The sequence below is a fragment of the Ascidia mentula genome, chromosome 4, assembly GCF_947561715.1.
Source record: "Ascidia mentula chromosome 4, kaAscMent1.1, whole genome shotgun sequence".
Lineage (NCBI taxonomy): Eukaryota > Metazoa > Chordata > Ascidiacea > Phlebobranchia > Ascidiidae > Ascidia > Ascidia mentula.
In genome coordinates, this window is record NC_138569.1 from 14308517 (window position 1) to 14331877 (window position 23361).

A 23361-nucleotide genomic window follows, 5' to 3' on the forward strand; every position below is an offset into this window, starting at 1 on the left:
GTTGCATGGGCTTTACTTTTGTTGGTTTTGCTGTTTTGCACGTTTGTGTGTCCATATTCAGATTCGGCCGAGTATTGAAATATCAGTAGCCTACTATTCTGCCGAAAACGAATATTTTATTTCTCACGTTATTCGTTAGCGCCTATGTGGGAGCATGTATTATCAATTCTGGGATGGGGGAAAATGGAACAGGCACGATGCGAAAATGACTTGAGGGTTGAACTTTTGGAAAGACACGAGAGTCTCTTGAATTGTCAATGGAAAATAACAACGGCAAGCATATTAACCTTTAAAGTCAAAAAACCATACTGAGTTTTAAGTTGTTGGTTTGAAGCATCTTCTTACGAAGCAAAAATCTACAAAAAGAGTATTTAGTGACAAATTGTTTTAAAAGCTTGTTTTTGATCAAAAGCGAGTGTTATAGGGAATCCGATTTGTCATACTTCGAAACTTTTATTATTTTGTTTAAACTTGGTCTTTTGAAACCGCTTTCTACTCTTTTACATTTATACCCGGTCTTTTAACTTACGCTACTTATCCTAAGACTCCTTGTCGCGTAATCGCAGCAATTATCTCTTTGTTTCTGCCTTGACTTTGATCACTTCCTATAAATTTGCCTCATTGCACAAATAAACAGCAGCCATGGTGCAAACTGAGACTTTTTTTGACAAGTTTGATGTTGGGTTCGCGTTGATGCAATTCCGTCAAAACCTTCCGACAAACCATTCGTGCTCTTTCACGTGTTTTGTCTGTCGCATGCATGGCTGTCTTCTTGTAGCTATACCATAAAAGCGCTATTATTGCATCACAATGAGTTTTGGATTGTAATTGAGACGTTTGCAGGCAGCGATGTATTTGTTTCGAAATAAGCCAACTCCAATACTATAAATAAGCAACACAAATTTGCAGCACATCACCAAACACACTCGACCGCTTTGGGCATTCAGTTTGCCTTGCGTTTGCAACGACGATATACGATATCAGTGTGAGTAAATATAACAGTTGCTCCGGGCCTCGATTGAGTCGTACCCGTTTGCGGTTAATTTCAAGACACGATTTTGAAAGAATTGTCCTTTAACAATTGAGTCTTTCCTTTTAGTGAAGATACCCTGCGAAATCAAATGAAAATTAAGGTTTGAACAACAACATAATAGCTTATAGCGCATAGCTATAGGGTGCCTCATATATCCTTATGTCTGTTGTAAGTGGTTATAATCGGTAAATGCAATACAACCGGGGGGGGGGGGAAGTTGAGACACTGCGTTGTTCACTTTATGTTTACAATTTGTGTTTTCAGCATCACCAACGTGGTCGACTTACTTTCCAATGTGTTGAAATAGAGAAGGGGAATATTTGGGTGTTTGACCTTGGGTTCTGATCTGGCACTGCTCCTCGTTTTCATCGAAGCTGCAAACCTTCGATCGCACGAAGTCAAGCTGAAAAAGTATATCAAGCGATTGGTCACAAGAAGTTGTTGCACAAGCGTCACACAGGGGGTTCAGGTGTCTTGTGAATCACGCTCACAAATATACCAATATATTGTAATTAGGATTTGCTCACTTGCAACCAATCGAGTGGTTTACGATTCCAAAACATATGTATGAACGTGGAGTATGCTGGGAGCGAGCGCTTCTGGAAAAGCTTTCCAATGGCGCCAAGACTGCAAAAAGACACATAGAACCAATCGTCCTCCTTAAGTTTGGTTATATGCTGCAAGAAACAAAATGTTTCACACATGGGTTCTACATTAATTGGTGATACATTTCCTTACATTCATGATCTTTTCCATATAACCATCGGTTGCAATGACATCATCTTCCATCATAAGATAGTATTTTGGGGCAAGGTTGTATATGTACATCATGAGAAAAATTTGGTCCAAGTTCTGCTTGGATCTCCACTTAACGCGGTCAAAACTGTCGCCGAAAGTTAAAGGAAGCACTTTTGCCCAGTCAGGATAGTAATCAATGGGAGGGCTTATTACCTGTGTGTAAAACCTTTTCATATACATCTATTCAAGAAGGTGAGAATGTAGTTTAAATAATGTTAATTAAGTTAAATATTACTTGGCTCTTAATTCACGCCATTCTTCGTTTTCCAACGACGCCAAAACATACAGTGATGGTAAATAATTGATTATAAAAAATAATTTAAAAAAAAATGAAGATCAAAAAATTAAAACCAAAATATGTACCATGTTACCGAGAAAGAAAAGTATTTTTATTTAGAAATACTAAACACATATACATTAAGTATTGTGTTGCTGTTATAATATATTATTTTACTAAAATTATTAGAATATTGGACTAATAACTATGTTTGTAAATCGTCACCTTTTAAGGGACTTTTGTTCCTCATAATTTTACTTATATAGTCCTATATGGATGAAGACATGACTCCGCACGACTGGCTCTTTTATTTCCGTCAACTTAACAATGTCATTTACAACCACGTCTATGTCTTTGGGATGAGATTCGAAAAATTCAGCGAGTAAGAATAGTAACGAGGTATGAATAAAACGACGCACCCACCTCTAAATTGCCACTTTCAATTTGCGTGGGAAATTCTTTTGTTATTATATCTGCCTGCTCACGAACAAAGCCTGTATCGATTTCTCCAATGAAGACAACAATTCGCACGTCATCGCGCCCGGGGATTAGACCTTGCATCAAAGACCGGATTGTGCCGAGCAGGTAATTTTTCCCTTCGCGCTAATAACCGATAGAAAGAAAACAGAAAATAATCGATATATTTTCCTTTGAGGCGAAAGGAGAACTTTTAGTTTCAATTTTGCATTCCTTCAACTAATAAACTCCTCATGCCAAAATCCGCCACCTTCACTGTAGGAATCCCGATAACAACCTGTGATCTGTCAGATTCAATGCTCCCTCGCCTGAATCCTGGACTCGGGGAGCGAAGATCACCGTCAAGGGCGAACTTTGGAAACATGGGGTGTTCGAATGTTTGAAGATTGTCGTTTGGCAAGTTTGTCAACTTCGCTGATGTGTAGACGGCTTCATAAGTTTTAGGGGGCTGTAGACATAAAAGCGTAAAAGTAAGGCAAGAAAACATATGATATCATAAGAACAAATCCGTGTTTAGCAAACACAGGTTTCATTTAAGTCATGGTGTCACGACATCGTTCTCGCGATATATTTGCATTAGGCGTTTATGGTACTTAGCTTGACTGTTTATACAATTCATAAACTGTGCCAAACTGCCTTTCATTAGAACGTACGATAGAAGCTGGTTTATTCAGACAAGTTTGAAACCCTTCTACAATTCAAACTTGGTCATTTTTGTAATCTCGCGTAAAACTTGCCTTATCTTCCTCGCCTTTCTGTATGTCCTTTTCCGTGACTGAAGAACTCACGGTTTGGGTAGTCGGTGTTATTAGGCCTATGTAGTAAACGGCAAGAAAGCAATATGCTACTAAAATAAAGGTCAATATGCCATGGTGCTTTGATGGTATCCGAATCATCTTGTTCTGACTAAGGTGGAAAATGCGCTTGACGAACCTTGCACATAACCTAAAATGCCTCTGGGCTTGCCAGTCACCAGCTTATAAGTTTCACTCTCCGCACGCCCCGGGGCAATCAGCTGGCGAAGTATATTTTTTTGCTAAAGAAAATTAAACAATTTTACCATCAGCATTTTAAAATTTCCTTGTATTTCTTTTTTGCATTTCGCTACTTCTTTCATTTTACTGCGAATAGGAAGCAACAGCAAAAAAGACCTAAAATCTGCGCTACATACAAAATAAATTTATTGCATTTACACAATACATGTTTATCGAGGTATGTTATACTGTGTTTGCAAATTACATTTAATTAAGCGCGCACCTAAGTAACGGTAAAGACGCTAAGTACACGAAGATTACAGCGTATTAAGCATATGGCATTGTTCTCTAATAATGAAACCTCTGTCGTATGAAAACTTTTCTTTGATAATCCAACTATTATGAAGTATATTACCCTCTCAAACACAAGCTGTCGAGATTCTAATCCAGCAAAAATTTATCTTATATTAGTACAGTTTCAAGCAGTTTTCTGTCTGCAGCTATAGGACGCTAGGATGAGGAAACTTGATAGTGTAGATGCGTTGCCCCGTGATAATCGCCAACGTTGTTATCAAATTCCAAAGTATAAAATTATCTATATATTTGCTACAAGGCCAAACAACTGTTACAACAGTGGCGAAACCATACCAACCGACGTTTCCTGCAGAAGAGTTGAATTTGTGAGAAAAGATGAGTCGTTAATCTTGTTTGCGTCATAATTATGCCCTGTGTCGTGATTGCCAATCGTGATGTAACATTTTTTCTTGGTTGGAAAGTTTTGCCCGCGCAGATCCTTCAATTGAAATCTTGTTGGTTGAAATATTTTATATGTGCTTCTGTTTCACTGTCATGTTAGTGCACAATGACCACTGTTTTAGTTCGGCGCTATACGAGTGTAATTAGGCCATACCAGTTTGTCCGGGGAACAGGTGACATAGATTGCTCAATGGTCCGTGAAATTTATTGAAGGTCCAAGAGTAGCAAGTATCCGCACTACCAGAAGAGCATCAGCAGCGAGAATTTAAATCACAAATTAGCCTTACTCTTTTTTTTCTAAATGGCTTTTACTCGCAATGAATAAAAATTACCGAAAACTTTTAGATTGTAAACGTCGTGCTAGTTATGACAATTTTGTTCCCTGTTATGTTTTCTGGACCGTTTAGGCTAAGGTAGTTAACGGTACAATTGATGAATTCAACAGTACTTGTAAATTGGATGCGGGGAGAAGGGGTTCCGTTTGTTGTGGGTCCACAAAGACTCCCAAAGAGACTAATCAAAATTGGTACTATAACTTGGCAAAATTTTTCTGGCATTAAATGTATTATAACTTAACAGAGCTTATTCCCTTAAAAATTTTCAAAAGATAATGAGTATAAATTACCAAGTAATCGCCAAGAAAAATTATGGTCGTGATTTGCATCACGCGAGCTCGCAGTCTCACCTCCTACGTTACCAATTACAAAATTTATAAATGGGAATTACATTTTTTTGCAGCGTCGAATCAGTCGTAGCCTGAAACGTTGCTCCAAACACTATGAAAAAGAACTAAAGATGTTTATCAAAGCGAAACGTGTTTTCAAAATAGGTGTTGCTGGAATAATGTTAATTTCGTTGATGTTAAGAAAATATGCGCCAAAAATCTACAACCTAAATCTTTAGGCTTTGACCGACTTCCACAAGCTTTGCTTTTTCGACGTGCGAATCGAACGAATCTGCACAAAGTGGGTATGCGCCAAACCTTCAAACCACCCGTAATTCTTGATCGGGCGCGTGAAAACAACACCACGAATAACCTTTTGTTTGCGTTTAATGTCCACCAATACTCAAAATCACATTCATCCACATAAGGTGTTGACGGAAACTAGTCTATGCACATATTGCACAGTCATGGTTTAAAAACATAGACACGGTGGACAGGAGCCCCCCAAATGGTTGTGGGTGCTAAAGCAATCTAAAAAAGCCGACAAGACTGTTTTTTTACAACATAAAAATAATTTTGGTATGAAAATCTGCCTTATGCACGTGGCATGTGGAATCGCCAAGCGGAAAAATCAGGTTCGGGGAAGTGCTGATGGTCTAACCAAGTTGGACACAACGAAAATTAAATCTATGTTGATGCAAGAAGTGATGGACAGGAAAGAGATTCCAAATGCCCAAGCAACAACACAATATTATCAACTACTGTTAATACCATAAGCTAACGTTGAAAGCATAACAAGCCCGACTGTACATAAAATGTAACTCAACAGACCAAAGGAAGAAACTGGGACATTTGCTAAAGACCTTCAATATCAATTGAACAACCCTAGTCGTGCAATAAGGAAATTTAAGCAAAGAACACAACAAATACAATAAAAAATACAATAAGAACAAGAAAAACTTTTATCATCAACCATCTGTTGGAAGTGATGCCTTGAAAGTACTTCAGTATTTCTGTGTGAGCTGCTTCAATGTTCAATTCACTTTCCTCCATGTTTGAATCAATTCTGGTAAAGACACACACCTTAGTTGTTAACTCACTGTTATGTAATGATTATTAATGGCATGTATAATAAAGCATATTCCTTGAGGTGTATAAAAGCACAAAAGTATTTCTGGATGGAATTGCAAATACAGGTAATTGTGCAGAATACAGGTTTGTTGCAGATAAAGTTGTTCAAGTTAAACAGGTTTGTGGTTTGTGTGTCTTTGCAAAAATGAAAAATTCACCAGTGACAATTTATGAACAACAATATACATAGCCACAAACCAGCTACACTAAAGCTTTGATTGATTTTAAAAAGATTATTCTTGACCATCTTTATTTACAAGGCATTTATTGCAATAAAAGAATAATTCTCCCTAAAGTTGCACACACAAAGCACTTGCTTTCGAACAGGATAAGCTTAGAAAATTCATGGGCAATGTCAATTCCTTATTCAAATAAACTAGTTTCCTTTTTTGAGATTCAATTGTTCGATTATGTCCTGAAAATATTACCTTAACACCTGTTCCTCTTGTTCTTTCACCATTGTGGCGAGTTGCTGGAAGATGCTACCCAATTCCACTATGGTTGATTCAATAGTTTCCATTGTGTTAGCCCGCTCTGATATGTATGCATCTTGCTGCTCCACCAATTGTAATGTTTGACCAGCTGAATGGGAACTACTTGGTGCTCCCCCATCCATCGAAATAGCAACTGAACCAGACCGTCCTGATCTTTGTTCATCCATCAAAAGTACAGAACCATCTGGAAATAATGTTTCATTATGAAAAAAAGTCACAAGAGCGGTCATTAAAGTTGTGCAGCTGTTACATACTTGTACACTTTTACAAACAATTCTGACATTATCCTGTTTTGTTAAAAATTTTTGTACAACTTACTGTTTCCTTGTGTGGCTGAAGGGGGCATCGATGAGGAAAGAGTGCTGGTGCTAAACTGATCTTTTCGCATTTTTTGTTGTTTCATGTTTTCACGTCTTACTTCAAGAACTGACTTGAAGTTTTCAGACATATGTGCAAGCTTTGACTAAATTTAACAATTCAATTGGAAACTGTTAATATACCAGGGAATGTATATTTTTACAAAAAGTTTTGCCACAAACTTGAGACACAAGTAGTGTCATCCAATAGTACTTTAACAGTAAATTTATTCAAAATGTACATAGATGAATTTTATTTTATTTTTTTAATTGTATTTTGTGCAAAATGTTACAGTTTAATGTGGTCTACACTGTAGTTTGAATTTCAGTTCCATATATATGACATACCCGAAGAGTTCGCACAATAGAGGTTGTATGTCGCTGAGCATCTTTTCTTGAAACAGGCAAGGATATGGTTTTGCTTTCTTCAAGCTGCTGGATCTTTCTCTTGAGAGATGTAATGTCTTTTTTTATGATATAGGTCAGTTCCTGTATTTCAACTGGCCGATCATCAAACAAGCTTCTTTTTTTGCACACTAAAAATTTGTTTGATAAGATGCTTACTCGATCTTTCTGAGCGATAAAATGTTTGTTATACTTACATAGAGTTAACTTCTCCAACTTTTCATAGGTTCTCGCTAAATCCTGTCCAATGTGCCTATAGGAGATGCAAACATTTAGGTCACAATTACCACCGTAAACATGAACAAATTAATACAGACAAACTCATACTTAGCAAATTTTGCAAATTCGCTGTGTTTTCTCAGTTGGCTTTGTGGTGACTGGTGTGCAGTTGTACCATTTGCCTGATAAAGAAATTAAACTTTTAAATGTTGTTGTTTTCGTCAGTGTAAAAATGCCTTTAGTGTATTTAAAAACATTTAAATAATTTCTCCCCAGACCAGAGACACAAAGATAAACTATGTTACAACCTAAATGTTCTTTTAAAAATAATTATTATTTTGTTTTGCTTCAAAGTTTTGGTTGTTATGAAACATAAAAAAATCAACAAAAAGATACAATATGGATATGTTTAACAGCACAGTTTATCAAACCTGTCTTGACTTCATTGACTTAAGAACCGACTGAAATTCAGTTGTTCGATCTCTGCTAGCAATACTCATGGTGATGATCAACTCTTCTCCACAATCACTGCTTGGATCGTCAGAGTCAGTGTCTTTTGTTGAAGTTGAAGTAAAAGTCTTGGTAAAGCTCCAAGTGCCTGATACCAATAAACATTTTTATTCACTAATTTCCTTACTTAGCATTTATTCCCAAAAATAGACTAACCCGTTTGTGGACTATTGGTGGAAAAGCGATGTCGCGCAGCCATTGAAATACATTTGCTCTGTTTTAATACAGTCTAAAAACAAGTCAATAACGGAAGTGTACATACAACCATTTATTTAATATTGTAACAATTTTTTTTACGTCCAACAACTATATTTTTTACGGCCATTATTTAATTTTTACGGTTTTCTGATTTTGTATGTTCTACTAAACACCAACAAAGATAATACTTCTGAAAGTTCATATCAAAAGTGACGACTCATATCTACGACACTGGCATTTTATGTCAACAGGCGTTAGAAAGGAAAATTCGGGTAACGTTGTTTTTTCGATTCCCCTTCAATCATCATCAGCTGTATGAAACAAATCATGCGTAACGGAACACGTCACGATGAAAACATAACCACTCATTTCATCACATTTAAATTGTAAAGGAGTACTCTTTTTGTGCATTAAACCCAAAACTTACGACCTGAAAGCCAAACAAAGTCTTCACCTTACATAAAAACCGTAATAAAATTAGAACATTGCTACCAGTTGCTTACAAATTAAGTAGTTTACCTCAATCGTTCTTGACCTTGTAGGAGTGCGGTTTCTGTTCCTGAGGAGCGTGTATGCTGAATTGTTACGTTGGTTAAATAAATACTTCAATATACCTATACTAGAAAGGGGTGCGAGAAATAGTTGATGCTTTCAATGGGGTGCACAACGAAAAAGGTTAGTATAATCAAGTCCTATTCGGCAAGCGAAAAAAGAGTTTTATTTGAACCATCGCCCTCGGATGGAAAAACCGACTAGGTTTGTTAATCCGCAAAGTATGTTACCAAAAATTTAGCCACATCCGCTTGTGACGGTATTCCCGACAATGACGTTAACGTTATTCCAACTGTATCGTCAAAATATAACGTTATTAAATAAAGACGACATGAGCAGCGTATATTTGCACAAGGCAAACCTGCTGCTACACCACACAATTGCTCTCGACGGAAAAGCGCCAATTAAGGGCCCAAATAAAATTCTTTGGCTATCAGAAGGTTGCCAGCCAGGGCCTATAAACAGCATTGATTCTTCCTTCTTCCAAAAAATCGAGTAAAGAATCGAAATACATTACCTCTTGCCCTGTTTTGTCAGTTTAAATGCAAATCTCAACGAAAGTTTTTTTAACTCGGTGTAACGAACGTTTTTCTTGCGTTGGACTTCTCGAGCCGAATAACAGAGTAAGATAAACTGATTATTACAGACTGGTCTCAACTCAACCATGGACTTCGTATGGATTATTTTAAAAATTAATTATATCTGGCGTAGTCTCAGAGACAGACAAATATTTGTTGCGCAGGTTCTGCCAACCAAAACCGAAATAAAATTATTCTAATGTGAGATGGGCCACAGCAATGATTTTTGGGCGACAGACTACTTTACAAGTTATCTGAGATCGACCAACAATATTTTCCGGGAGTCTGTCTAGGGCTGCAAGACGTGGTGAAGTTAATCATCAATAATGTTGCTGGGATTAATTTATCGTTTTAGATTTTGTTATAGGTTCAAAACTAGAAGTCGAAATTTATTTGTAGTGAAAATTCATGTGCGACCAGGCCATTGCCAATGCAAAACTGACAAAAGCGAATTTATTGCTCATGCATAACGCTAATGCTCATGCCCTGGGCTCGCCTGCATATAGCAATTCTATGAAGGTCAGTGTGTTGAACTCAACCCGAGAGAAGGTTCAGTTATTTTCAGTGTTTGAAATGTTAGTATTGTAGCTGCAATGAACCGACATTAAAATTACTTGATATGTTCTCTTGTAGCCGGAGTGTAACGTTGTTTTTTTGGTTCGGTTTCGTGTAATTTAAAAGTGTAATGGGGAAGTACACGAGATATTCGTACGGCTTTCCAACTATTTGGAGTCAATGGATGTATCCACCAAAAAACGTTTCGACCCTTCAATATTTAACCGCAGCAGCTAAAGGTATATTTAAGGCTCATGAAGGAACATTAAAAGGAAATTGGATCATGTTACCAGTGACATGCATTTGTCTTTTTGGCATGTACAAGATTTCAAAGAATGGAGGTAGGTTGATCATTATAGTTGCCAAAAAAGTTTAGAAAATAATGTTTAAACCAAACTCTTTTTATTAGTTTGTAAAATTTGGCTATTAATCCAAAGATTTTATTATTTTGCAGCTAATTCAGAGTTTTCAGTCAGCTTGAGATCAGAAAAAGGAAATTGGTTGTATGGTGAGTGCTAGTCATTGCACAAATATTTAATGACCAATCGGCTAATATTGAATCAAAAATAGTTTTACTTGTTACAGTAGACACTGACTGATTGTTACTTTTAGGACCCCCGAGCCAAAAAGCATTGGCAGAACACAAAGAACATCATATTTTGCATGCACCAAATCAATAATTTTGTAGTTTTATTTGCAGCTGTGTTGATTTTCGGACGTTCATAATAAACAAATGGAAAGTAGTAAAATTGCGCACAGTGGGTAAGTAACTGCTCTGACAAAATGATGCAAATAGGATCATCCACCATTTCCAGCCATTACAGATAATGTGTAGTAGAGTGACGTAGGCAGCATTTCTCTTTTTCCAACCCAAGCCTTGCGGTGCAAAGACAGGTTTTCAAGGCAGATTCTACAGAATTCAGTTGCATAAAAGGATTTTAAAAGCAATAAAATTTTAATACCTTAAAAGTGGCTTCGGTTGCAGGCTACAAATAGTCAATTTGTCACTGTGCTTCTGCAACAAAAGAATATGTAACAAAAACTGTCTATCTGAAGAACTAAAACCTATTCTCAAACAAACTTACTGGGTCTTCTGCAAATATGTTTTTTTCGCAACCTCCAAAGATTACAACTTCTCCCGGGTATGCGCCTTTACATGCTGTATGCCATAACCTTGGTTCTTCTGATTTCCGATGCACTTCAGTCCACTTATTGGAATCCACCATGTAAAGCCATCCATCTGCTGAATATCATGAAATTTTTTTCATGTGATACATTTCATTTTGTAAAAATGAGGACTTACATAGGACATTCTGGGCGGTGTCAAAGCCCCCATATACAAACAATGTATCATGACTAACATGTGTCATGGAATGCCAAGATCTTCCCTCTGGGCAAATAGTGGGATTTCTGCAAACGACTTCAGTTAATGTTCGTAACAAAAAAATTAAAAATAAACTTGCTCCTACATAATTGTACTCCAAGTGAAGGTTTCTAAACACAGACTGTACAGGTCATTTAATCTATCCTTCTGAAAGCAAAATCAAATTTAATACATTTTAGTATTCCATAAAATTTCCGTGTTCTTACTCCATGACGACCTCCAAAAATAAAGGCTTTGTTCCTGACTACAGCACTTGCATGAGCAGCCCTGGACGATGGTTTTAGACCCTTAACAGCAAAATAAGCCTAACTTGTAGTTTACTCTGTTATTTAGATAGGGTAGAACAAAATATGCAGTGTCTGCATTTTGGTCAATTTTTAGTGGTGCGTAAGAATTAATTCACTCACTAAATTGGGCAAAGTCACCCAGGAAGTCTTGTCCAAATCTAAAGCAAATAGGTGGTTGTTCCACCCCCTAACGTGGTATTCCTAGATACATAAAATATATGTTAACAGGTTTAGTATGAATTCGAACAAATATTTCCTACTGATGTGTGGTCCCTTGTAAATTCACCGTTTTTAATTTCATCCTCATGTGGAGCTGGACCATAGCCACCAAAATAGATAATTCTGAAAGAGTTTTTACATTTTTCAATACACATATTTTTACCCAGGATCAGAGCAAAACCTACTGGTTATTTTTGGTACAGCATGTCAGTTTGTTTCTAGGGCTCGGTGGAATTCCCTTTACAGAAATGTGTTTCCATATTAGGTGTTTTAGGTCCAGATAGTACACCTTGAATAACAACATTAAGCTGCAGGATAAGTGAAGCATAAACAAGCAACGTTACCTTGTTGCTATCTCCTTCCTGGGTTAGCCCACCAAATATAACAAGGATATAATTGAAGCATGTGCAAGAACTTGCCAGTAGTTGTGGTGGCACGAACCCTTTGATTTTCTGTCTTATCCTGTGATGTGCATACACCAAAAAATTAGTTTCCTGTTGTTAAAGAATTTTTGAAAACAACTAACCATTTACGCTGGTCTAGGTTGTAAGACCAGAGAACATCTGGTTCATGCCGGTACTCCGCCATGCCATTATCATTCTCCTGAATAAAAATACATTTGTAGTTGCAACAATGTTGTAGGCTTATATTCTTTTAATGAAAGGCTTATATTCTTACACTATAATATCCACCCCAGACATACATAACATTGTTCCACACAGCTGCAATATGGCCACTGCGCTTTTTAGGCTTGCTGTCATCCATGTGTCTGACAGGGTCAAAATGTCTCCACAGTCGACGCAACATTAAAAAGCAGATTACAAACTTTTTTAAATCATAACACAATTCTCAGTTTTCTAAACAAATGGACAAATACATTTCTAAATGGCCTTTTATGAACACAAGCCTCATTAAATACCAACTGCAACACTGAAGCTTACAAATATCTATTTTGCAAATAACAGTTAACACAATGCAATCACAAACCGTAAATGCATGTTCAAATATGATATATCCATATAGCAGCTTAATATTAACAGAGTGCAATTTGACAAACATTTACTAAACAAAACATTGTGTTAGGCTGCACATTCATTTAATTAAACAAAGGAAATGATGTAGGCCTAATAAAAGACACAATACAATCCAAAAACTCAGAAGGTTTTTCAGTATGCACCCAATGTCCACCTCCTGGTATATGAGAAATAGTTGCTCTTGGAAACAGTTTCTTTATAATAGGATAATCATCATATCTGTTGTCAAACAAAACTGATAATTATAATGCATGCATTCTAGACACTACCTTAATTTAGAGATGCAGACAGTTGAGCACACTTTCTTAATTGTTCCTGAAAATAAAACGTGAATCATGTAAAAAGTAATTAATAACCTACCTTATATATGGTGATGAGCCACCACCCACAAATAAAGTGTCACCAGTGTATGATAAGCCAGTTTTATCAAGTTTTTCGAGTTTGGATTGTACAAGGTGATTGCAAATTGCATCAACATTTGCTCTCCATCCAAATGTGCCAGGTGACAATTCAGCAACATTGGTTAAAATGAAACTTCGAACAGACAGGTCCTAAAAAAACAAAATTTGTCTGGCTACAATAGCAAACTTGGCCCCACAGATTAAATCTGGCCTGTGTGGCATTTTAATCAGACCTGCCAGATGTTAGTATAAATTAGGAGAAAACACTGTATAAACTGCAGTTAAGCATAAAATTTGTTTTTCATTTTGATTACAACTTTTTTAATGTCATTGGTTGTAAATAAATTAGTTGATGAAACTGTTAAGTGAACACTTTTTGTCCACTTAACCAAAGTTTGCTGTTGACAACTTCCGGCCTTTGAGTCTCAAAGTTTGCTGTATGTAGTAAGATGGTAACTAGTATACAAGCCAGCTTACCTTGACTGAATCAGACAGTTGTTGGCTGACAATGCCTCTTGCTGCTGACAGAGATTTATTGTCCGGCCATGTTACTTTTTGCATTGCTCTCACATAGTTTAGAACGGATTCTGTTTGTTAATTATACCAAATATCTTTAAAAAAATCAATGTATAAACTAAAAAAAACAATTACCTCTGTCTTGTGAGGTTCTCAAACTAAATGAACTTTGAGGTGTAGAATCAACAACAACCAGTTTATCTACATACTCTGCCTGGAGCCAAAAGAGATATGATGTTATAAAATTGTATATATATAAACAATAAGGTAAGGTAGCCTAACAATTTGTCAATGTATTTGCCAAACAATAAAGCATGTTGATAATACAGCAAAGGCTAATAAAAAGGCAACCTTTGTCCCAAGGGACCTCATGGTGAAAGTGTTTGCTAGCAAAACTGCTATCTATTGAGCCATTCATACAGCACTGTTTTAACATGAACAAGCATGCGTGTGTAATAAGTAATTTAATGAAATTCATTTAAGCAAGTGGGTTTACAAATGTGATACTAACATGGTGAAGTGCAGTGTGAATGGCAACTCTTCCTCCCATGCTGTGGCCAACCAAAACACACTTTGTAATTCCAAGCCTTTGCATCAGTTCAATAATATCTATGCTCATATCCTGTAATGACATCTTATCACTGTGTGAGCTTTTGCCATGGTTCCTTGCATCAAATGTCACCACCTATAAGCATATGCCCAAATGAATCATACTTTACAGCAACTGATTTAGAATTATTTATTCATCGCAATTTTGTGAAGTTTGGAAGTGTTTTCAAAAGGCTGAAAACAAAACTTGCCATTCAAGATTTTCGCATAAAATTCCTGAAATGTGTGCGTAGTTTGTAGCCATACCGATCTTCCAGTAGATTTTAATAGATGCTTGGCCAATGAATTAAAGTTGTTTTTGTTTCCCAAAACACCATGAGCTAAAACAAGTGGTGGTTCTTTTGAAGAAGATTGAAGAATATTGCATGAGATTTTTGCAGAGGAAAATCTAAAAAATAATTGGCATTGCAACATGTAAGTATTAAATTCAACACACTTACCTTTTACACATACGGAGATGAACTTGTGGAGATGAAACTAAGAATTTCATTTTGTATGATGATGCATATTCTAATTCAACAAATCTGGCTTTTCAAACCATAGTTCGATCAGACCAATACAACAAAATGGTCTTACAAACTAATCTGCTGCAAGAATTGCAAACCTAGTCCCTTTATACTGTAATCTTATTTTAAGTAAAGTATTATTATTCATATTTATTAATGGTCTCAGAAAATGTATTAAAATAGTTAAAGAAAACCTCTGTAAGACAAAGAATAAGGCGATTATCAATGCGCACAACACTGACTTGGATGACGCAAACCATCGACCCATCATGCGTCGCTTAATGATTGGTATGTTGTTGCTCAAAATTATGTCTGGTCACTGTGTAGTCGCCAAGATATTTTTAAAGGTCAGCTCATCTGCATTTCGAGTTGATCTTCTTAATTAAAAAAGGTTCCCCATTCCTCGGCATTGATGAATGGTAAACTCCCTATTACAAGCCGAATCTTAAATCGTGTATAGGTCTGTGCTTTATTTAAACAACAACAAAAGATTTGTCCTTTGCTGCGAGCACACGTTTTACATTTGGTCCAATTAAATATTTCTGTTGATGTTGGGCAATAAAATATCGCACTGATGCTGATTATCTGCTACTCTTTTAATGGTAAATTTTGGATATGTGACAGGAATACAGATCCGTTGCTGCCACCGAACAGAACACGCAGATTCTTGTCACCGTAAGGACATTTTCCCTAACAAAGCTCAATTTAGACGAATGTGTTTTTCTAATTTTCGCAACTAAACACTGTGAAATACTGCGTGTAGCGTTTGTATGTTTTAGTGCAAGGGTTTCCATACCAAAGCAGCAGTGATCTTTTATGGAAACACAATAACATTTCAAGGGCGCTGCGGGAAAATTTAGACCTTGCGAAACCTCGATGCACAATTTAACAATTCAGTAAAAAAATTAAGCGTAGTTTTTTTCCCAAGCTGAAAAAAACAGAGGTGTGCTATGTTGCCAACAGGCTGTCCCCGCCCATTGATCCTGCAACACAATAGGGCACGTACGGTTACGTTACAAGAACTAGAACTACCCAAATAAACAAACACATCAAGGACAACACGATAATTTTTGTTCTGTTCATTGCACAAATTGCGCGAAGGCCATCGGTTTCAAGTAAATATGTATAAAACGTTCGGTCTGCTTGAGCGACTGACTTACTGCATGATATTAATGTACCGAAATTTGCCCGCTGTGGAAATTCAGCACTACACAATGATTTTCAAGATGTGTTGAAATGTAACGGGTAACTTGACTTGGAAATAGCACCAAGAGGTGATGGCTTTGATCGCGCAATTGAACTTGTAATTTAAACGAGCACAGCGTCTGCAAATATGTCACTGGAAACTAAGTGAAGTGTCACAACTGGTTCTCATCAGGAGATTTGCCTACAGGGAACTTCCGAGGTCAAACGAGGGTAATGCTCCAATCCTTCTGCATTTTTACTCCGGGTTTTCGAATCGTCAGAACATTTGTTTGAGCGTCATACGAAAAGTCCAGCTCTTTAACTTGGCCATCTAGTAATAAAACAGTGCAATGAAAGTAAAGTGCTTTATTGAGGGGACCACAATCATTATTTGCCGTAAACATTCTACTTGCTCACAGTGTTGCAAAAATAGATATGAGAGCTAATTTGTAGCTTAAATGCCAACCGCATACATTCTATAATATTTTTTACAATATCCACGGTTTTCACTTACCAACAGACAACTTGATGGCGGAAGGTTTAGTTACGCCCATAATCACAACCTTTTCCAACCACGAGTCTGTATCCCACGACGCATCGTTATTGGCAGATCTACACACGTACATACAGATGTTAATCATTGTGCATTACTCGGAGTGTGGCACATTCTTAAATTCATAGTAAACACACAGAAGAGCCTATATTGCCCATACTTCGAAATTAATACACTGTCCTCAAACACAAGTTGTTTGTAGTTGTATTGGTTGTTCTTATAGTTGAACGTATGCCCGTCGTCCATGTAAAGATCGCCAACAGCCGTTCCCTGAACACAGTGAAATTTGTAAACTTCTCGGCCACAACAAATCACTCATACGACTCGAGTACCTGTGGGGTTAGAGCGACAAATAAGGTGTAAGGGTCATGAGTCATGAGGGAGGAACAACGTCTCACTCTCATTTTGCGTGCCACAATCGTTCCACCACGCTGCAGAACTGCAATCTACAGATAGAATTGTTACAAATTGCCTGAGCAGGATTTACAACTTTGATTATACGTAAGGGCTATTTGCCATAAATTTAAACAACGATTACATTTCAAAGTAAAAATATTAAACAAGTAAGAGTGTTTTAATACTTATCATTTGCGCCAAATACCAACCTTGTCGAGAGGAGTAGAAATTGAAACCGTAGCAGGACTTGAATAATATTGATAATTTTTTACATCAAACCATCCTGTTTTTCCTGAAGCCAAAAAATATTTGTCATTAAAATTTTTATTTTCGCAAGTGACCACTACCTCATAGAATAAAAGATCGTATAATTAACGCGAGGTGTTAAATGATTTGTTGTACCATAAAAACAAAAACCAATGGAAAAATTTGGAAAAGCTAAAAACCTGCTTTTCAAGAGAAAGCGAGGTGTATTAAAAACTTCAACTTTGGCGGTGTTTTTATTTCCAAGATTTGCCCCTATATGTTTTAATAAAAAATCAAACAAAAAACGCAGTGTTGTACAGCATTGGGGTGAATGAAATGCTGTATAAACTGATTTAAACCGAACCATGCAGACCCCTGTACCGGGTAGCATATTAGTGTTAATTAAGATACCTGGAAGGTACACGGTTGAAAACTGGGTATTTGGTTGCGAGACGGGCTGGACGAGAAGGGCGGTGCCAACCATATAAGATTCGTCTTTGTCGAATGTTGACGAATCCGAGGGAAATTCGTACCACAGCGGTCGCATGGGTGGTTCCCCTGTGGTGTGTGCTTCGTAGAACAGGGTATACCTACAAAAAGACGCACCGTTGTGGAAAACTGTTAAACTACGCCTTTATTGTATAGCAGGACACTGGGCGAGGTGGTGGTTTACGTTACATGTGCTTTTCTTGGGCAAATTGAACAACGAAAAATAGAAGCTAGTTTCGAAATATTCAATTACAAAATACATATGCAATGCATGTGCTATAGCAAGGCTGCGATACAGAAAGCGTGTTTTCGTCAGGAAAATGCAATCAACGCACGTTTTATTTACGCTGCATGGCAAAATCAGCGAACCCTGTGGTATTTTTCACACAAACTCACCAATAAGGAAGCAACTCATAACGCTCGCGAATAGCCGCGCGAATCGTGTCGCGGTATTTGTCATCGAACAACCAGGGCTCTCGGCGCGAAGTGTCGATGTGCGCATGTGCACGGAAGAACGGCTGATAAGCGGCGGCCTGATACCAGCGTGCCAACATCTCGGGATCTGGGTTTTTGAAGAAACCGCCAACATCGGCTGGAAAGATAATAAACGGCGGTTACACAACTCTGTTTGCACTTTGCTTTCGCGACAGCGAAAAGAAGTTTCCCGGTTGGAAAAAGTAGCGGCAAAAAGTTACATACATTGCAGCAACAATGTATAAGCAACACTATACCTTTACCAGCTTAGTTAGAAGCTTTTACCTCCGGAATGTGCAATGCCACACAAACTAATGGAAAGAACCATAGGAACGCTTGCGGCGAGATGCCCCCATTCTGCTGTGTTGTCTCCAGTCCATATGGCTCCTAAACCACAAAATGGAGGCCTAATAAATGTTTTACGCTTGAATATGATCTTATGATATTCATTACCGTATTTTTGAGTTCCAATGTAAAATGCCCGAGACAAAACAAACGGTCGTTCAGTTCCACCGGATCGAGCCAGTTGACCTTTTACTGTTGATTGTTGCTTTAAAAAGAAAAAAATAACTGTCTTTAAGTGTTTTTTACATAGAAAAACATGCCAGAAATATTTACACTGTCAGGGTTTTGTCACGAAATGGATATACGGTCAAAATACGGAACTGGTATCATTTTAAAAAAAGTACATTTAAAAAAAAAAGTTTTCAGAAAACCTTTTCTAACTCCATAAAAATAAACCCTGTGCCAAACTTACCAATAATATTCCATATAGGTTGTGAACATGACGGTGTTCCCATCCAGCTCCGTGGATAATGTCTTTGTGCATTGTTATTTCAGGCCCATTGAAAACGCTTGGTTCGTTCATGTCGTTCCAGGTAAACAGGTTCAAGGTGGATCCTTTGTACACGTCGGGAACAAACTGACTGGCCCACCACTCTCTGTCATAAATTTTTTTCACAACAAAAATTTAGAGAAACGAATCTAGTTGTCCAACACAAACATGAAAGATTGGCGGACAACATTTCTACATAAAGTTATATCACAATAATAGACTGGTAAAAAAGATGCAACAGTGTTTTTCATGGCATGAACAATAAACGTTTACAGAAATATCAGAAAAAAGGGTTCATTGTAAACCTGACTTCTGGCAGAGTTAAGTCAAGATAGGCGGAGTCACCAGGCCAGCACCACCCTTTAAACTCACTGCCGTCTTTGTTCTTTATGAAATATCCCTTATTCTGTGCTTCCCTGAAAAACACACAGAGAACGTGATGGTTGTGAACATGTGAAGTGATTTTAAAACACCAGAAAAACGAACAACGGCACAAGAATTTGCAAACAGACATCAGTACAGATGACAGATGATATTTTAAACTGAGTAGATTTTAAATCCCGCTAACTTGCCTGTAGATGTGATAGTTGGAATCGACCTTTATGTGCGGATCAATGATTGTCACCATTTTCCGGCCTTTGGCAGCAATCGCGTTTTGCATTTCAACTGGATTTGGAAACTTCAGCGTATCCCATGTAAAATATCTGAACAAAATAGTTTTCCAGTTGACAACAATATGTAGCTCAACATGAAGTTGTTTTTTTACTACCAACACTTCACCTTTTTCCATCCGTGTGTTCAATATCTAACCACAGGCAGTCGTACGGAATATCGTGTTCGTCAAAACCTGCGTCCACCGTTTTAACGTCCTGTTCGTCTTTGTAATTCCACCTATAGTAAAAAAAAAATTTATCATTCCATCCTGCAGTACTTGAGCCTACATTCAAATCAAATCGAAAACTGCTTTCGCGTCTAGTGATATTTCAGTAAATAAGCACTGTATATTGGTATAATTATGTATATTGGTATAATTATAAACCTTAGAATCATTGAAGAGCAGACGATTCATTTAAACCTTTTCATTAAATATACCTGCTCTGATGGTATGCTGTAGCCCACATGGGAGGCATGTACGAGGTCCCTGTTAACTTGGTGTATTGTCTCATCACATCGGAAGGATACCGACCAAGCATAAAATACACGTCGATCACACCGCTCTCCGACATCCAGTGTACGTTCACCTGTTCATCACGGTAACATCGTTTATGCTCTAGTTGGAGGAGCTGTCAACATGCAGGATAACTTACCTCGGGGACAGCCTCGTCACTGCCAAAATAGCCAAAAAGTGTTCCTAGGACACCCTTGTTGTCTTCAGAAGAGTCGACGTCAATCCACGTTTCGGCTGCGTTGAGCCATAGCATACCAACGGTGCGTTTCGCGCTGCACATTTAAATGTATGTTAGTAATCTGCGCAGTTACACGCGTATTGTTCATGTCCCGGTTGGGCATATGCTAGTCCCAAACTTGTTGCCTTTTGTGTGATAAATTGCCACATACATCACATTTATTTGCAGCTCCTACAAACCAGTTGTTAATCACAGGACTGTAAAGCCAAATCACAGCATCACTTATATCATAAAGGTACTACACAAGAGAAACAGTAGGCAAAACAAAATATTACTTGTGTCCGATCATGAATGGTATTGAACCATACAAAGCAGCCCGACTGTCAAGATCGTACTCAAAGACATCAAGGTTATAAAGTCGATAGGGCTCTGAACCAACAGTAGATCTCAGAGAAAGTTTGTCAGCATGTTCGGGGATGCCGTAGACATGTGCAAAATTGACAAAAGAAGTGTCCAATCCAATAGACTCCGGGCCTGAAATTGTTTCAAATAAATTGTGGAATAGTCCCTAAAGTCAGGTACAAACCTCTGGGCTTAGAATCCGTGTGTGTTTTAAAAGTTTCTTCCCACATTCCCGGCTGGTCATCTGGATCAGCTTCCCCTTCCTTTTCTTCCTCATGTTCCTCTTCAGCATCCAATTTTGGATCATCCTCACTTTGACTCTTATAAACGAAAATGTTAAGTTTTGTAACGAAAAGTATTAAACATAAATAATGTCTGCAGCTTATACACAATTCATATTATTGACTCCACATTGCTTATCATAAAAAATGTCATTTTTATGTTTAAAAGAAGAATTTATTGTTACCTCATCTCCTTCTTCACCATCTTCTTTAGCTGGCTCCTCTTCTTTTGGTGGTTCAACTTTTGGACTGTAAACGAAATATTTTGACCTTTTCACCCACGTAAAAAAACTAAAAATGTAAACCAAGCACCCATGCACTGAAAAACAACTAAATGCTGCCATACAGTTATGCAAGCAATAGCCGAAGTAATTATGGCATGCCAAAAACAAACATAATAATACCAAGAAAAAAGAGTGCAGTAAATGGAATGATAAAGAGATGGTGTGGTTGTGTCAGGTGTAAGTGAAGAATGATTTTCCATGTGACTACAACATGCACACAATTTGATTTTGTTAAGCTTAGATAAAATGTATACACCAAGGCATGCAAATTAAATTAACTTTTATATTATGTGCTCAATACTACCTGTTACAAAGAAGAGTAAACATTATATATAAATATATATATTTACAATAATTGCTCTATTCACCTCATACAAGCAGACAGCCAACATTCATGACTAAGCCATGCAAATGAAAAAAATGCTTGCTTAGCTAATTCCATGATACTTTATTAATTATTCCAATCTTACGGTTTTGGAACAGGCTTCTGTCGCAAGTGTTCAATGTGCAACATGTTTCGAGAATTGATACTGAAGACAGGTTCCTTTTCATCATAAATATCAAGTCGAAATGGATCACAAGAAATCACAGCTTGGATCTGGTTATCGTCACCCAAATACACAGTGATGGACCCATTTCCTTGATTTGGCACAGCAATCATGCTAAAAAATAGAGGGTATATTGTCAAGACATTTTACAGAAATTTTATACAGTGATTTTTATACTCTTACCATTATTTTACAAAAAACTTACTTCTGCGGTTTTATTTCTTCAATGGTATTCGGCACTTCATAGCGTGCTGCAATTGGATTAGCTTCATTCACTTTCAACCTCAATGTGGCATCTTCATATGCAAACAGTTCCAAAACAAACGGTTTATTGTTTTGTGTATTGGTCAAATCTAATGCCACATGATTTCTATCTATTTTCCTCAATGACCCAAGATTTGCGACATAGGGTGATATATCAGGTCTGAAATTTCTTTGTCGTCTGTATGAAAGAAATAAGTAAACAAAAAGTGTAACAACTTAATTTGTAAAGTTAACTTGCTCTGAACAACTTACTGACAAAAAGCACTTTGGTCACACTTTTTGAAATTCCCAGGCTCGAACCCTTGAGCTTCGTCAGTAGCCATTAGAAACACAATAAATGTGAACAACTGCAACCTAAGAATTGTCACTTTTGTCAGTTTTAAGGAAGAAAAGAGCAAAGAAAGATGTTTTTACTCACCATAATAAAGGTTTACGTCGTTTTAGGTTCAACGGCATTTTTATGCCCAAATCAAAACGAAAAATTATACAAAGTACAGTAGGCAATTAAAGGACAATCGCTGCCGATAAATTGCAAGCTAATTTAAACAAATGAGCAACAAGAAAGCAAAAACTCGTCACAATTTGTCAAATAAATTTCACCAAGCGACAGTCTGAAGAAGTTATGACGCGTCGCAATGCGGGGCTGTTGGAGTGTGACGGAATTTTGAGATTACGTTGAACTTTGCTCTTTAGTTTTTTTTACGTTAGGGAATCTATTTTTTATTTTAACTGAAAGTCTACGATAATCTACGAAACGTCATTTTCGGCCTCAAACAGTTTTATTATCAACCTACAATTGCCAATCAAGGTTACGACATCCAACTCATGGACAGTAAATACAATAGGCCAGGATAAGCGGTAATGGTGGTGGGTTTTTTTTTTTTTATTGCACGCGGTTTGGCAACGCGTCAACATCCACGCATACAACTTCACCCTCATACAAGTCTAACTTGACATTGCTCCAAATTTTAGCAAAAATTTTTGCTTTTTATACAAAATTTTCTGTATCAACGGTTTCCAACCAACGCTCATTTAAAGGAACTTTTTGCAATCTATTGGGCGAAGTGAGTTTGAATGACTTGGGTGACATAACATTAAACTAAGATAGATTTAGAAACCAGACCT

General features: G+C 37.2%; 6 protein-coding genes across 7 annotated transcripts; 1 reads left to right on the forward strand and 5 right to left on the reverse strand.

The window, feature by feature from the left end:
- Positions 1–834: 834 nt before the first annotated feature.
- On the reverse strand, positions 835–3615 carry LOC145898835 (alpha-1,3-mannosyl-glycoprotein 4-beta-N-acetylglucosaminyltransferase A-like). The gene is made up of 7 exons (XM_082987466.1): positions 3323–3615; positions 2836–3033; positions 2532–2711; positions 1772–1984; positions 1561–1710; positions 1321–1436; positions 835–1109 (listed from the first exon to the last, which is right to left on the reverse strand). Exons 1-7 carry the CDS (start codon positions 3479–3481, stop codon positions 1046–1048), a joined length of 1080 nt encoding a protein of 359 aa, XP_082843592.1. The 5' UTR covers positions 3482–3615; the 3' UTR covers positions 835–1045.
- A 1748-nt stretch (positions 3616–5363) lies between these two features.
- On the reverse strand, positions 5364–8578 carry LOC145897690 (syntaxin-5-like). The gene is made up of 8 exons (XM_082986086.1): positions 8251–8578; positions 8016–8182; positions 7693–7766; positions 7563–7618; positions 7309–7496; positions 6923–7067; positions 6539–6788; positions 5364–6045 (listed from the first exon to the last, which is right to left on the reverse strand). Exons 1-8 carry the CDS (start codon positions 8291–8293, stop codon positions 5886–5888), a joined length of 1083 nt encoding a protein of 360 aa, XP_082842212.1. The 5' UTR covers positions 8294–8578; the 3' UTR covers positions 5364–5885.
- A 1454-nt stretch (positions 8579–10032) lies between these two features.
- LOC145897281 (uncharacterized) lies at positions 10033–10726 on the forward strand. The gene is made up of 3 exons (XM_082985489.1): positions 10033–10318; positions 10432–10485; positions 10590–10726. The coding sequence occupies exons 1-3, from the start codon at positions 10108–10110 to the stop codon at positions 10655–10657; spliced, it is 333 nt and encodes a 110-aa protein (XP_082841615.1). The 5' UTR covers positions 10033–10107; the 3' UTR covers positions 10658–10726.
- On the reverse strand, positions 10657–12680 carry LOC145897279 (kelch domain-containing protein 2-like). Of its 2 annotated transcripts, none has more exons than XM_082985486.1 (12): positions 12546–12680; positions 12394–12470; positions 12212–12329; positions 12053–12156; positions 11909–11990; positions 11769–11849; positions 11568–11648; positions 11447–11508; positions 11281–11387; positions 11063–11217; positions 10940–10992; positions 10657–10887 (listed from the first exon to the last, which is right to left on the reverse strand). In XM_082985486.1, the coding sequence occupies exons 1-12, from the start codon at positions 12672–12674 to the stop codon at positions 10776–10778; spliced, it is 1161 nt and encodes a 386-aa protein (XP_082841612.1). In that variant the 5' UTR covers positions 12675–12680; the 3' UTR covers positions 10657–10775. The 2 variants fall into 2 exon arrangements, with proteins under 2 accessions (XP_082841612.1, XP_082841611.1); XM_082985485.1 differs by having other exon boundaries at positions 11063–11220.
- Positions 12681–12720: 40 nt separating this feature from the next.
- On the reverse strand, positions 12721–15287 carry LOC145897280 (sn-1-specific diacylglycerol lipase ABHD11-like). Its single transcript, XM_082985488.1, has 7 exons — positions 14868–15287; positions 14674–14815; positions 14330–14503; positions 13954–14032; positions 13780–13889; positions 13262–13452; positions 12721–13120 (listed from the first exon to the last, which is right to left on the reverse strand). The coding sequence occupies exons 1-7, from the start codon at positions 14915–14917 to the stop codon at positions 12964–12966; spliced, it is 903 nt and encodes a 300-aa protein (XP_082841614.1). The 5' UTR covers positions 14918–15287; the 3' UTR covers positions 12721–12963.
- A 484-nt stretch (positions 15288–15771) lies between these two features.
- Positions 15772–22836, reverse strand: LOC145899684 (neutral alpha-glucosidase AB-like). The gene is made up of 22 exons (XM_082988579.1): positions 22655–22836; positions 22489–22590; positions 22178–22414; positions 21895–22086; positions 21326–21389; positions 21044–21179; positions 20793–20991; positions 20419–20551; positions 20204–20352; positions 19892–20002; positions 19684–19815; positions 19417–19527; positions 19034–19217; positions 18730–18826; positions 18562–18663; positions 18199–18394; positions 17725–17903; positions 17277–17359; positions 17004–17117; positions 16832–16941; positions 16633–16730; positions 15772–16449 (listed from the first exon to the last, which is right to left on the reverse strand). The coding sequence occupies exons 1-22, from the start codon at positions 22690–22692 to the stop codon at positions 16340–16342; spliced, it is 2877 nt and encodes a 958-aa protein (XP_082844705.1). The 5' UTR covers positions 22693–22836; the 3' UTR covers positions 15772–16339.
- Positions 22837–23361: the final 525 nt, after the last annotated feature.

Coding starts and splice junctions, on each gene's coding strand:
- LOC145897690 (XM_082986086.1), bottom strand. CDS start 8,293: ATGGCTGCGCGACATCGCTTTTCCACCAATAGTCCACAAACGG. Junction 7,619..7,692: donor GAATTTGCAAAATTTGCTAA/GTATGAGTTTGT, acceptor CATCTCCTATAG/GCACATTGGACAGGATTTAG. Junction 7,497..7,562: donor GTTGGAGAAGTTAACTCTAT/GTAAGTATAACA, acceptor ACAAATTTTTAG/TGTGCAAAAAAAGAAGCTTG.
- LOC145897279 (XM_082985485.1), bottom strand. CDS start 12,674: ATGTTGCGTCGACTGTGGAGACATTTTGACCCTGTCAGACACATGGAT. Junction 12,330..12,393: donor AACCTAGACCAGCGTAAATG/GTTAGTTGTTTT, acceptor TGCACATCACAG/GATAAGACAGAAAATCAAAG. Junction 10,993..11,062: donor ACATATTTGCAGAAGACCCA/GTAAGTTTGTTT, acceptor CTTTTGTTGCAG/AAGCACAGTGACAAATTGAC.
- LOC145899684 (XM_082988579.1), bottom strand. CDS start 22,692: ATGCCGTTGAACCTAAAACGACGTAAACCTTTATTATG. Junction 21,390..21,894: donor CAGAAGCCTGTTCCAAAACC/GTAAGATTGGAA, acceptor TTTCGTTTACAG/TCCAAAAGTTGAACCACCAA. Junction 20,552..20,792: donor CCATTCATGATCGGACACAA/GTAATATTTTGT, acceptor TTAAATGTGCAG/CGCGAAACGCACCGTTGGTA.
- LOC145898835 (XM_082987466.1), bottom strand. CDS start 3,481: ATGATTCGGATACCATCAAAGCACCATGGCATATTGACCTTTATTTTA. Junction 3,034..3,322: donor AGAAAGGCGAGGAAGATAAG/GCAAGTTTTACG, acceptor TTATGTCTACAG/CCCCCTAAAACTTATGAAGC. Junction 2,712..2,835: donor TCGGGATTCCTACAGTGAAG/GTGGCGGATTTT, acceptor ATCGGTTATTAG/CGCGAAGGGAAAAATTACCT.
- LOC145897281 (XM_082985489.1), top strand. CDS start 10,108: ATGGGGAAGTACACGAGATATTCGTACGGCTTTCCAACTATTTGGAGT. Junction 10,319..10,431: donor CAAGATTTCAAAGAATGGAG/GTAGGTTGATCA, acceptor ATTATTTTGCAG/CTAATTCAGAGTTTTCAGTC. Junction 10,486..10,589: donor AAAAGGAAATTGGTTGTATG/GTGAGTGCTAGT, acceptor TGTTACTTTTAG/GACCCCCGAGCCAAAAAGCA.
- LOC145897280 (XM_082985488.1), bottom strand. CDS start 14,917: ATGAAATTCTTAGTTTCATCTCCACAAGTTCATCTCCGTATGTGTAAA. Junction 13,453..13,779: donor AACTGTCTGATTCAGTCAAG/GTAAGCTGGCTT, acceptor TTGTTTTTTTAG/GACCTGTCTGTTCGAAGTTT. Junction 13,121..13,261: donor GGCTCATCACCATATATAAG/GTAGGTTATTAA, acceptor GTTTGACAACAG/ATATGATGATTATCCTATTA.